This window comes from Mugil cephalus, chromosome 6 (assembly GCF_022458985.1).
Source record: "Mugil cephalus isolate CIBA_MC_2020 chromosome 6, CIBA_Mcephalus_1.1, whole genome shotgun sequence".
NCBI classification, from domain to species: Eukaryota; Metazoa; Chordata; class Actinopteri; order Mugiliformes; family Mugilidae; genus Mugil; species Mugil cephalus.
Genome location: NC_061775.1, coordinates 21973298 through 21986926, shown reverse-complemented (window position 1 = coordinate 21986926; position 13629 = coordinate 21973298). Strand labels below are relative to the sequence as shown.

The following is a 13629-nucleotide window of genomic DNA, read 5'->3' as shown; positions in this document are numbered from 1 at the left end:
AGACTGGTGTTGAAGATTTTATTGGGACTCTTTCAGTATCTTTCATTTTTACTGTAATGGCTCCAACTTGTCCTCAAGGTGTGAAAAGGTAATTAACTGCACAAAATTTGGCACTTCATCCTTCCTCCTCTGAGTAGATCCAAGCCCAGGAGAAATCCCTCTCTTGCAATATGCAATTACTCTGCGTCGGTCTAATTAACGGAAGAGAGTTTTTTAAGCTTTGGCCAACAGGTAGTTGGACTAATGGATTAACCACGGTCCATGGAAAACATGAAATCAAAGCTGCAATATTTAATATTAACCGTTCACATTCCACTGATGCCAGTGATCACATCATATTTTTTACTGTGCCAATTATGGACATCATAATCACGACTGTGTGTCACCAGATCAGGACCGGCCTGACGATCTGTTAACTGGCTTGTGTTTTATGAGGCATGCCTCCAAGAGCTCTGGTCTTCCCTGTCCTCGGTGCTCACCGTTGACTACTATGTGATTATGAAAATGAAAGAACGTACACCGATCAGGCATAACATTATGACCACCTTCCTAATATTGTGTAGGTCTCCCTTGTGCCTGCAAAACAGTTGTGACTCATGAGAGAATGGACATGGACCTTCTGAGGGTGCTCTGTGGTGTCTGGCAAGAGGATGTTATTAGTGGGTTTTTTTTGGGGGGGATCTATGGTACAGAGGAGGGGCCTCTGGAGCCTGTGGATCAGGCTTGTTATAGGATGCATCCCACAGATACTTGAACACTTTGGAATCTAGTGAATTTGAAGGCCAGATCAACACCTCGTGCTGTTTTTCATGTTTTTGTCAAGAGTGGTTCCTAAACTGTTTTTGTGTGTTTGCCTGTGTCATTGCTATAGGGTGAGGGTGTCTGGTCTGGTCGAGGAGGGCGGTAATGTCTAAGTGACATCCAAATGAATGTCAAGTCCAAAAGTTTCCTAGCAGAACACTAAATCATCACAAGATGGTCAATGTTATTCACTTCTCCTGTCAGTGGTTTTAATGATGTGGATGATCGGTGTACAAAGTAAAAGAATCAACAAACGTATAATATAGCATTATACATTGGAAAACTGGAATTTATGGCTACAGCTACAACATTAAGTTTCATTAAGGTCTCTTGATTTGCTCTAAAACATCACTTACCGTCCCTGGCTCTGACAACACAATCAAACATTTCTGCCAAATGAATCAAGTCAAAGTGCAGCTCCACTCCAAGTAACTTACATTTTAGCCTAATTAACAGCAGTTGACAACTCCATTTTCAGTTGTACAGCATGACAGCCTGCCACAGAAACAAAGTAAAGTCCTAAGGTACAATGGAGGCAGGTTTTTCTATTTTCACTGAAGCTGGAATTTGAGATTGTGAAGGTATGCCGTTTAATAGACCCGAGAGCCACAACCACAAGTCGATTTTTATTCCCAACTCTTGATTTATTTGCATTCTGTGTTCCTGCAGATGAACAGTTCTGTATAACCTTTATAATCCCTGCAGGGAAGCTGCTGCGCAATGTTCAATATATTCTCCAGTGGTGGGCTGTCAGGGCCTGCAATGCCTTCTCTGCTGGCGTAAAAATATCTGAATAACAGATTTGCCATGATTTGTTGGTAGGCTCAAAGGAATCTGCCTGGAGGCCTTCAGAATCAGTTCTGCAGGTCCTGCAGCATATAATAAGTGTTGATCAAACTGTTGCTTTAGTCAACCAGATTTTGAGTTGAGGACACCAGAGTCTGCTAGCAGACGTACATTGATGTCAGCATAGTCAGAACATTTGATAGGATAGTCAGAGAGTGGCTAGCCAGAGCTAGCAAACTGCATCTGGTGTAAGCTGGACGACAAAAATATAGTTGTGTTGATTTAATAATTCTTTTGTCACTGCACAATGACTGAAGGAGGAGAAGAAGTGGATTTAGTTGAGCATTTACTGTAATTGCCATTTTCAAGGTGGACTTTTCAAGAAAAGCTGGACATTGTTAAGAAAGATTGGGCAACTCAGAAGCTACAGAAAAGGATTTGTGAACTACTTTCAGTCCACTAACTAGGACCAGTACGCCTGGCTAACAGGCTCAGAGGAAGACTCTAAACTATTTCTTCAGTTCTGGTGAGTAAAAATTATATTTACATCTTTTATGTATCTTTTTGCAATTTTATTGGGTCAACATTGATTCTTCTGCTGGATTTGACGCATGTGACTCTGAGAATGTCAGTGGCTTCAATGCCTTCAAAGCCCTTTCACCAAATATGTGGAGGTTGTAAAGTGGGGGTGCATAGGCTGGAGTGTCTCTGTAACAGAGTGGATGACACTTTAAAGGACTGGCTTTAGATGCATATTGTTCAATGACAGATGTAGATTTATTAGAATAATAATTATTATTATTATTGGATTGTGTTTTTGCGTGTTCCCTTTGTGCAACTCATGTACAGACGACCATTTTCTTTCTTTGTTTAGGTTTTTGGGAAACACAGAGCTTCCATCTATAAAGCAATGGCCCCTATGTAATCTAATTTGTCGTGTTGAACATATAAAGATATAAGATTTTATTTTCCGTTGACTCACTAGAATTAACTTAAGTTCAGACTTTATATCTGACCCAATACCAGCTACGGCAAACACATGTGATGTTTTATCACTGAATTCTTAAGTTAAAATTACAAGAGAAAATAACACGTTAAATTGATATTTGACCGCCCAGTCTTTTCCTTAAATTTTGTATGTGTGCTGTGCAGAAACCAAAGATGCTAAGCTAGCAATCAGCGTGTCTGACAGCTCTTGACCTCAAGTCATCGTCTCCAGTCAAGAGATGCTGACTGTGTCACTGACGGGGCTTAAACTCGAAAGAAAAGCCGTCACTTTGTGTGGGAGGGTTTAAACGGCCACGTCGGTTGTCTGAACTGATTGATGAGGTCACAGCAGCCCTGTCACAGCTGTCTGGGAAGAAAAGTACACAACCTGTCAGGGTGACAAGTTTAAGTGTAAAGCTCTTTATGAAGAGAGCTGCATGACCGAGACAGTGTGTGCCTGCGTATGTCAGGCAGAATGCAGATAAGTGGAAAAATAAATTGTAAGTCTTTAAGATTAAGTGATGAAACAATTGTACAAAATCAAAATTAGAAAGCCACCAAATAATGTGTGCTTGTTACTCCTCCTTTGGAGGAACACAAAGAAATTCAGGGTTCCATCAAAGTGTGTCAATAATCGTGTCAAGAATCTGAAGACTGGACTTGGAAAGACTTGAATTAGATCTGCCAGTGATCGAGAGGAACGAACCTTTCTAAGTAAAACACATTACACACTCAAAATGAGCTATTTTTTTTTAATTATTTTTTTTTATCCGTCATACTCAATAAAACAAAGCGACCGTCTACGTTTCCTGACAGCAGCATAAAACTCATTATTTCTGATTTTCTCTTAAGCGCTCTTTGATTCCTTGTCAACAAAAAAAAACTGAAGTGCCCTCTGGAGTTACATTTACATTCGAAGCATACTTTGTGGATAATTGTGGTCCAATTAATATAAAGTGGGCATTTCCTTCCTCTAAAAAAATTTGCTAAACTTATTTTGTTTCACTACTTCGCAGGCAATTTGTCATCTATTGTTGGAACCTGACCACCACATGTGATCATTAAATGCTTTAATGGCAGGATCTGAATCTTCTTTTTTTTTTTTTGCTGCTTTTGGACTTTTAGCGCTGCTTTAAATTCTTCATAATTAAGAGATGCCAGCACTCTTAATCTTAGGCACACCACTTCATCATTTCTAGACATTTTAACATTTAAATTTGTGAGAATCGACCAATGGGATTGACTCGCTTTTGGAGCCAGCCTCAAAGGTTACCCCGTGAATACTGTGGGCATGTGAAATGCTGAAGAAAACAAAGTCTCGGACAGCTCTTTAATCACATTTAAAAAGATCAATTTTTTGTTGCGCTTTTGTGTTCATGCCTCATTATCACCTACAGCTTGATATATATTCGAAATTATAGATATACCATACATTTTGAGGTATAAAACAGAATGAATTGTCCTGTATCTGATCTTAACATGCAGTTGCACCCGTTGCTCAGGTGAATGGTTCGGTGTCAAGTTCTCGATGAGTGAGAATCCATCTACGCGACCGTCCTCCTACAGATACCGTTACAACATTTTTCCTCGTCTCCTAATTAGGTGTAAAGTTTTGAACTTTCTCTCAGACATAATAACCACATTGAAGTCCGCATAGGCAAACAATCCTCCTGCTTTGACTGACATCCTACGCCTCTTCATCATTTCACCTCGTCTCTCACCGTCTCCCTCCGTCCCTCTATTAGACCCGACACTGTCAGCCCTCTCCTCCCTCGCTTCATCCTCTCTCTAATAGGTCTGGCATTCTTAGCACCATCCTTCCATCTCTTCTTATGACTCCATCCCGCTGTCCTTTCCTCTAATATGGTTGACATTCTTTACCCTCTCCTCCCTCAATCTCTCCTGGCTGAGTCAAGCTAAAGTGCTGCCTGGAGGGCCCTTCCGTGCGTGGGAGAATTACAGTGCTCACGGCCAAGGCCACAGGTTAAGTGCACTCTGAACAAAAGGAAAATGGCAAGAGGGCCGAGGTGTACGTCTGAGCGCAGAGGAGGAAGAAGGTTTATTTAAGACAAACTAGAACTGACAACTCTAAGACGGTAAGACATCAGGTGATGATTTGTGTTCTCTGCGTATTTTTTTTTTATTTTAGATAAAATGTCCTTGAGCAATACATGTGCAGGAATGTTGTTCTGCTCGGTACCACTGACCTTTGACCCTGATGATGTAAGCAGAAACACCAACTGGAAAAATACAGTAATTTTTATTTTTTTTTTGAGGGGGGCGGGGGGGGTTGAGTCATGTTTGAGAGAGGGGCCTCTGCGAATCATCTCACAGATTATTGATCAGTTCGAGATCTAGTGAATTTGGAGGACAGGTGAACACCTTGTGCTCTTATTCATGTTTTGAGAGTTTTTGTGCATGTGACAGAAGAAAGATGGTCAATGTTATTCGCTTCTCCTGTCGGTGGTCGTAATGTTATGCCTGATCGGTGCATGTATTCAGGTCAAGAATATAACTTTCATTGTTGCACAGCATTATTTTCTACTGTGCTTTTATTAGTAATGTCATCTGTTACCAGTGATGTTGGTTACCGTGGTCAAATCTATCCACTTTTTATCAGAAACTAGCAATACAACGTGTTACTATTTCCAAACCAGTAATCAAATTAAAGTTACTTTTCAAAGTCTTTTTCAGTTTTATGTTGGGGGTAGGGTAAACAGATAAAATAACTTGTATTCTAACTTACTTTACTTTACTTTTAAAACCAAGCAAACAGTGAAGTAACTTTTTAGTAATCGGTAATCAGATTACTTTTCCAAGGTAACTGTGGCAGTACTGTCTGCGACTAGTCGGTGGAACCCAGGTAAACATTTTCAGTGGTATCCTGCCCATTAATCTCACACATCACAAAGACGCATCCCTTTCACTGACAGGCACAGAGAGCAGCTCAGTGTATGAAATGTTATTATTATGCAATCATTTTTCATAAGTAATGTCTGTCTTTTGGTTGTGAAAACATTAATTTGGCCTGAATTTGTATGACACCTCTTCCTGAAGTGGTGACCGTATCCAACAATCCGTACTGATGAAGAGAGAATATATTTAATTTTTCTTGTGTGAGCATAAGTGTTAAAATTTCCACTCATGCCAGCCCCTGAATGTAGCCTAATACATCCCTATTAGCTCAGAAATGGTGGGCCCTCAGATTGATCAACAAATATCATGACATTTTAAAGTTTGAAAGTTAATTTGTCAGTGCTTTCCGGTGGACAGAAGTAACAAAGAATTTTTCTAAATAACCTAAAAGAAACTTTGACATTTCTGTTGCATCTTTTTTTTTTTTTTTTAACCTATTATCAGCTATCTACAGATAAAAGCTGGTGTCGGTTAGCACAGCGGAGAGGCTGATTTATTACTAATGGTCCAGTCATTACATATGAATAACAACATATTATATCTTGATATCCAAACTAGGTGCAAGCGAGAGCGGCTAATGAGACGGGAATTTATGAGCCTGCCTTACAAATGTGCAGTATGTTGGCAGCTATCAGGACTAATGTCACACTGGAAAAATGTCATTAGTCACGCGGCATGGCTAGAGGGATGTCAGCGTCTGCATCGGCGTGCCACAAATTAAAATATCTCACCAGTCGGGGGAATATTCATTGTCAACATGAAACTAGTAACGAGTTTTGACTTGAATTTCTCTCAGATTTCCATGAATTTTGGTGTTCACATTTACTCCCCTTTGAGAATTACTTTTTATCCCACCTGCTTTAAAAATGCAGGAACTTAAGATGCTGAAAATTGAAAACATTATACATCGTCATGCAAGCACTGTCACTCATTGTTTATGAACTTTTACTACGCAGCTCCATGCACTGTTGTTCTTCAATGGCGGGACTACAAATGGCTGGAATAATACACAATGTATTGACGACTGTTGATAAAATCTGGGGAAATATCCTGGATTTTAATTTAAGGAAATAGGTTTGAATGATGAAAATTAGTATGTAGCATGTTTTTGTGACTAAAACTGAACTTACAGTAAAGATAAATAAATAAATAAAATAAAAACACTGCAGCACTGTCCCAGCGAAGGAGGTTTTTAAGCTAATACAGTGACACATCTAGTAGCGAATTCGATCGTGAATATTTCCGTCTCCCTGCATCTCTTGTTTCTCATAAGCTTTGGGCCTAAAGTATAAAAGTGCATACGTGCTGAAAGGCAGTATCGCACACACTCACTCACAGGCACATAATGTACTGTAGATAAAAAAAACACTGAACTATAGGTCAGAGCCTGCTGGCTCTGCAACAGTGAAGCAACATGAGCTAAACACCCACAAAGCATCATGGGACCGGGATGATGTGGGTGTATTGATTTCTAAGTGGGAGTGGGGCAGAGGGGTGGAGCTAAAACTGGAAATGCGGTAGATGACAGATATCCATTGAGCGGCGACTAAATGGGCATGTGGGGGAGGAGTGGATGGAGAGGAGCAGGTTGAACGGTGCGGGTTAAAAAAAAAAAAAAAAAACAAAGGCAGGAAGAGGAACAGAGTGGGAGGGAAGGAGTTGAAGGGTGGGGCTGGTGCCACAGCAGCCACACCTCACCATGGAAACAGTTGCCTGGCGATACCCAGAGTCAAGCCAATGGGGACGCTGACCGCTGAATTTTATATTAGCACCTCTCACCTGGTGGTGGTTTGATTGATAAAGGGAGTGTGTGTGTGTGTGTGTGTGTGCGCGCGCACAGGAGGAGAGAATGATTTCAAAGTCTTTCATAGGGCGTCATTAGGCACAGAACCATCTGCAGAGATTGTTTGATATTACCGGTGAATCCCATTTTCTTCTTCTGATACATAATTGGACCATTTACCTCAAACCTTGTTTCATATCATTTAGGTAAGATGCAACCTCTGGGATGCATCATTTTGCACACCGGATTTTGCGAATGCAAGCGTGAAACAAACTAACGGCTGTGTCGCGTTTTCGTTAGGATGTTAGAGTTACTCGTATTCAGATGTTGTTGGGGAATGGGATGAAACGGTAAGATTTAACACCTGAATATATAACTCAAAGAGCCGCGGGATCTGACCTGGCAGAAGACAGGTTTGTACGTTTCAGAGAAGAGCTGCGTCAGTTCTTCGGAGTCGCAGAGGTCCAGCGGGAGTCGGTCCACGCACAGACACTTGGAGTGCAGGTTCTCCTCCTGGCTCAGCTGGTTGACGTCCATCCACTGCACCATCAGCGAGCGATCCCCCTGCAACAATCAGCATCACACGTAACCACACTAACCGGATCTTCGGCTGGCTTCACACTCCCACACTCACGCAGCACGGGCATTGCTAAATTATGCATTGCATAAGCACAAAATACAATATTTGTCCATATGGCTTCACTTGCAGATGAATTCCTACTGATTGGAAAGCTCAATAACCCCTAAGATCCACATCAGTCTGCATATTCTGTCAGCAGCCTTCACACCTGTGAGGTCAGAAACTACTGTACAGATTAAATTGATTTCGGTGCATATCAATGAGGAGGAGGAGGAAGAGGAGGAGGAGGAGAAGACGTTGCTTTACAAATCCTTTTCACAGATAATTTAAGCATTTGCACGGCAATTTTTTTTTTTTTACTCTGGCGATAAATTGGAACTAGACTCAACTGGCGGAGTCTGTATTTGTACTGATTATATGTTCTCCACGGGATTGCCAGTTTCTATCAACGACGACTGATGATTGCAACTTCCAGCCAAGTTTTTAGGGAAGTAAACAGTGGGGATGTGACCAAGAATTCGAATGCCACGTTCCTCTTTCTGCTCCTTTTTCTGCGTTCTTAATCAATCAGGCCAGCTGCTTGCAGTTCTGTTTAAATTACACTTTAGAAATGTATGCAGCCTGCTTTATGTTGGGTAAATCCATTGTTACAAGTCATCAACTTACAGTAAATATTTCTCTAATTGAAGGAGATGAGGTTTAAGAAACTGTATTTGCCCTGTCCTATCCTGCAACTTTATTCTTTTATTTTTTTCATCATTCATCATCATTCATTATCAGTCACCTTGATAACCTGAGTAAGTTTAACTTCTATTTAAGTCATGCCAGTATTTATATTCTGTGAATATATATTAGATAAATTATGCGTCTGTGAGCAACCTGTGAGCCAAGGTAATGAAATTTCATTTAATAAATGCACCAGGCACCGTGTTTGTTGAATGACAATAAAGCAAGTTTAAGGCTAAGTCTAAGTCAATTTGAATACTGGACACTTAATTCCTGCTTTACATTTACTCAAACATACCATTGGTCGACCCAGCAGCTCCGAGCGGGCCCGCGAAGCGGAGTCTTTCTTCATGTATTCAACAAACCCGTATCCCTTGGAGTGTCCCGTCAGCTCGCTGTACACCAGGAAGGAGCGCTCGATGTTTCCGTACGAGCGCACCAGCTCCTCAAACTGCTGGGCGGTGAAGGTGTGCGGCAGGTTGGTGAGGCAGAGCAGGGAGTCGGTGGGCTGCAGGGTGACGTTGATCAAGCGTCCGCGGACAGTGCTGTGGTGGAGGGAGCGGATGGCATCCTGAGCCTGGTCCCCGTTCAGCAAAGTCACAAAGGCTGGAGGAGGGGACATTATGGAGACGCCGACGAGGGGAAAAGACGGGACGGAGACGGGGACAAACACAAAGAGCAGACATATAGATGGACAGTGAGACGATCACACAGAGATGGACGGCGGGACGGTCGGACGGGGACGAGCGGACATTCAAAAACGGGCAGAAAGCAGGTTGTGGGGGATGCAGGATGGAGATACACACACAGTCAAAAAGACATGCTCAAAACAACTCACGAGGAAAGCAAAGAAAATAAGTGGCAGGCACAAAAAATAAAAAAATAAAAAATAAAAAAAGAAACAAGTGGCAGGGGACAAAAGAATCACATACACACAGTCATAAAGACAAAACAGACAGATACACACAGAGAGAAAGACAACACATTAGCTAGAAAGCCAATAGGGAGCCACTGTGTAGGGGGAATCCACTGTGACAAACACATACACACTTTATCTAAAAACAACTACCTGACTGATACACGAGAGAACCAGTGAAACTAAGCAGCATACCTAAATTATCTAAAAAATACTTCATATTTACAAAATAAGGTTATTTATGTGAAGGTCTAGAAAATGTCTCTACTTTAGTAAGCTTTAGTATGAGGGCTTAAACCTATATACCTGAACAAACAAACACACACAACCAAACAGTGTTAATAAGGTGAAGGGTGGGACCAGGGGTGAATGTGTCAAATTCATAGACTGTGAAATGAGTTTCCAATAAATGTATATATAAAAGTGGTGGTAAAAAAAAAACAGAGTCGTGTCTAGTAACATAATGTTATGAGTGGGGGCCTTTGGGTTTTATGTGTTACGGGGAGGGGCCTTTGTGGATCATCCCACAGATACTTGACCAGTTTAGGATCTAGTCATTTTTTTTTTATGTTGAGTTGTTCTCAAACCCTTTTTTATGTGTGTCTGTGTCAGGCTGCATCCTGCTGCCATCAAGGAGTGATATCTGTTATTGCTCTGGGGTGGTGCAGGTGTCTGGTCTGGTCTAGGTGGGTGCTACATGTCTAAGTGACATCCACACGAATGCCAGGTCCTCAAGTTTCCCAGCGGAACGTTGCGTAGCCGCAAGACGGTCGATGCTATTTACTCACTCCTATCAGTGGTTTTAATGTTGTGGCTGATCGGTGTATACGTAATGGTAATTAGAAATAAGAAGCTTCCACTGATTTAAAACAAAAAAAAATCGACTTAAAAAGACAGAACTAAAATGGATAGTCAAAACTAAACCACACAATCCCACCAGGAGGAAGAACTGGGATCCGTGCCCAGTGACTGAATGCGCAAGCTGGAGCTTACGCAGCGCTGATAAGGTGGGTGCCCCACACTCAATTATCCAATAAGTCAAATGTAACTTCTCAACAGATAGAGGGTGTACTATAGGGACATCCTGTAGTTTAGATTCTGCAGAGTGACTCTCTGTAACCACGTCAATGGAAATATGGACGCATAAGCAAATAAGACTTTGTACAGATTCCTAAAACAACTCAGTGCAGGTCAGCAAAGTCCAGCTGCCTCGCTGGACATGCTGTCAGAAGTCTGATCCAGAAAGTGCATCGTGCAGCACTGTGGTTTGGGGGTTTGCATGAGTGTGCGCTACTGCAGCGTAACTGTGAAAAGACTAACAGACGATCCTCATTTGAATTGTAAACATCTCACCGTGCCACAGCACACATGCTGCAAGGAAGGAAGGGCAGAGCAAACAAATATATTCGCAAACTGATAGGGAGAAACAACTTCTGAGGTCCAATATCACCATGGCGACGTAGTAGAAATTAGTTTCTAATAAACAGCTTGTTTCAAAGCACCAGTGGTCAGTGATCACATTTTGAACCCATAGTAAATATAAGTTTATTTACAGTAATAGAGAACGTCAACACCGCTGTGGAGGATGAACTCGAGGATCTGGCCGAGATTTATTTCTAAAAATCAAAATATAACAACTAAAGAAAGGTTCACCTTACAGCTTCTGACCTGGAGAAAAATATCACTGTGCCTCAGATAAATGTTGCTTTGTTCGTGTAAAGCTGCCCCTGCGGTCATACACCTGTAAGAGAGCACAGCCCAATGACTCTTATCAAAGCTCCAGCTTCACCTGCCGTCATCCTGACCCCGGTGTCATGCACATGTTGTTCCTGAAATAGTGTCTTAAGAGCTTCAAAACTGCACTGCTCCTACTCTAGCCTTGGCTAACACACACAGCTTGAAATGTGTCTCACCATTCAGAATAGAATTTGCTACATGTTAATAATAATAATAATGATATATATGCTGTATGAAAAATGACTAGAAATTCAGAGACATGAGAGTATTTTTAAAGTGCGAGACAGCACCATGACCATGACTGGTTTCTCAAATATCTTTTTTTTTTTTTTTTTTTCAGTTCCCCTAAAAAATGCAGCATGTTGAAGTGGAAGTGAAAGCCTGACAATTGGTAATGTGTCACATTAGCGGAGTATCACTCGTAGCTCTCATCTTCCATTACTGGTGAAAAGCCAGTAATGGTGAGAAGCCACATACACTAGAAGTGGTTAGAAAAGGTAGAATTTGTTCAGGTAGCCAAAACCAAAGAGGCTTAATTCTCACTTCTCACACATTCAGAGTGTTTTAAGGACGGAGACTTGAGTTTAAGGTCGCGTTAGATACCTAGAGGCAAATGTAATGATATTTATTGGAATGTACAGTCTGTATTTCATCAGTTTTTGATAAGAAGGTAGACATTTAACCACCTGGACAGTTTCAAAACAACTGCTTTTTACAAAGTGACTGGCTGTGGACACTTTAAGACCTTACTGGTTACCTGGCATCAAACACAAGGTGAAGCTATTCCCACAAGTGTCAACACTGGAGTGTTCTGTGTTAGTCTTAAACTCTTAGGGACTCCATAGCCCCCGCTGGCATCTGGCACAATTTTAAGCTTTAATCAGTGATATGCAAAAAAGATATGCACGTCTGTATACTTCTACAGCCTAAGTAGGAACATTTTTCAAACACTTGCAGACTTGGCTCCAAACAACCGGCCATTACAGCCTACACTCACCAATCAGCATAAATTTATGTACTATGCAAAGGTTTTAGGAACTTTAAACTCTTAAGACTCTTATCCATTTTTGCAGTACAATCAGGAAAGCCTCCGTTTAAAATATGCAACATCTAACATACAGCCAGAGTAATAAAGAATTATCTTCAGTAAGAAGATAATGGCATGGGTCCCTGATGACAGCATTACATAGTACAGGAAGTATCAGAGACAATGACCTGAGAGACGTTGCACTGTGGTCTGGTATTATTCTGGTTTTATAAAGACAAAGGTAAAACAAAATGCCAGATTACTCTCCAGTAAATGTTCCAGGTCTTAGGTCAAAACTACTCAAAAGTAGCATCATGTAACGCCAAGTTCCACGTCTGCCCCAAAGCGCACAACAAGTGCTACTGTCGTCTGGCCACACAACAAACGGAGAGTTGGTATCAAACCCACAAATCACTGTATGATTGTTGAATTATTCAAATGAGAACAGTGGCAGCTGGTGTCTCTGTCACTCACCACAGAGAGAAACAACTGAATTACAAGTGAATTTTGGCGCTAAAGTAAAATACCGCTTCAATCAGAACTGATGCAGGTAGAGATCACTCAGTCACAGCTCTCTGTTTCAGCTCTCTATTTAAAAAGTTCCATGAAAATAAAGTTCTAACTGTCCTTCCTGTTTGTGTCACATTAGCCTGGTTGCTCCATAGACTGTAGACCAAATTAAATACAATAAACAGGTTTTAGTCACGTGAGAATCCATTGACTGACTGGATAGGGTTTGTTTGTTTGTTTTAAGCAGATGCGGCCGGAAACCAAAATGTACGATCCCTTCTACCGAGGGTACGAAGCAGAGACTTGGTGTGGTGCGTAAAGCCAAAAAGGATGACTGAGAACCTTCACAGACATGTGGGGCATAAAACATCCATACCCCCACTGACCTGCTCCCAATCATGTCTTTCATCTCACATCAAAGCTGCAGTAGATAAAGTAGTAGCCTAAAAAATTAAGTAGAATGATCAGAGAGTATCCACATTCTTTGGTTACGCAACAACACAACAGAATACACCGATCAGCCACAATATTAAAACCACCAACACCAGAAGTGAACGACATTGACCTCTTTGTGACAATTCAATGTTGCTGGGAAACCTTTGGACCTGGCATTTGTGTGGATGTTACTTGGACATGTAGCATCCACCTAGACCAGACCAGGCACCCCCACCCCATAGAAATGACACTCTTTGATGGCACGATAGCCTGACACAGACACACAACATTCTGTTACCAGACACCAAAGGACATCCTCAGAAGGCCCATGTCCATTCTCTGATGAAAAACTCTTTTGGAGGCACAAGGGAGACCTACACAACAGTAGCAAAGTGGTCATAATGTTACACCTGATCGCTGTATGT

The 13629-nt window shown here is 41.4% G+C and overlaps 1 protein-coding gene across 2 annotated transcripts in view; it reads right to left on the bottom strand.

The window, feature by feature from the left end:
• Positions 1-13629, bottom strand: part of raver2 (ribonucleoprotein, PTB-binding 2) — an 86793-nt gene that overhangs the window by 30839 nt on the left and 42325 nt on the right. For both annotated transcript variants that reach the window (XM_047587654.1, XM_047587655.1), the window contains exons 3-4: positions 8878-9185; positions 7673-7837 (exon numbers count right to left, since the gene is read on the bottom strand). In XM_047587654.1, coding sequence (XP_047443610.1) covers positions 7673-7837; positions 8878-9185 — 473 coding nt within the window. The remainder of the gene's footprint in view (positions 1-7672; positions 7838-8877; positions 9186-13629) is intronic.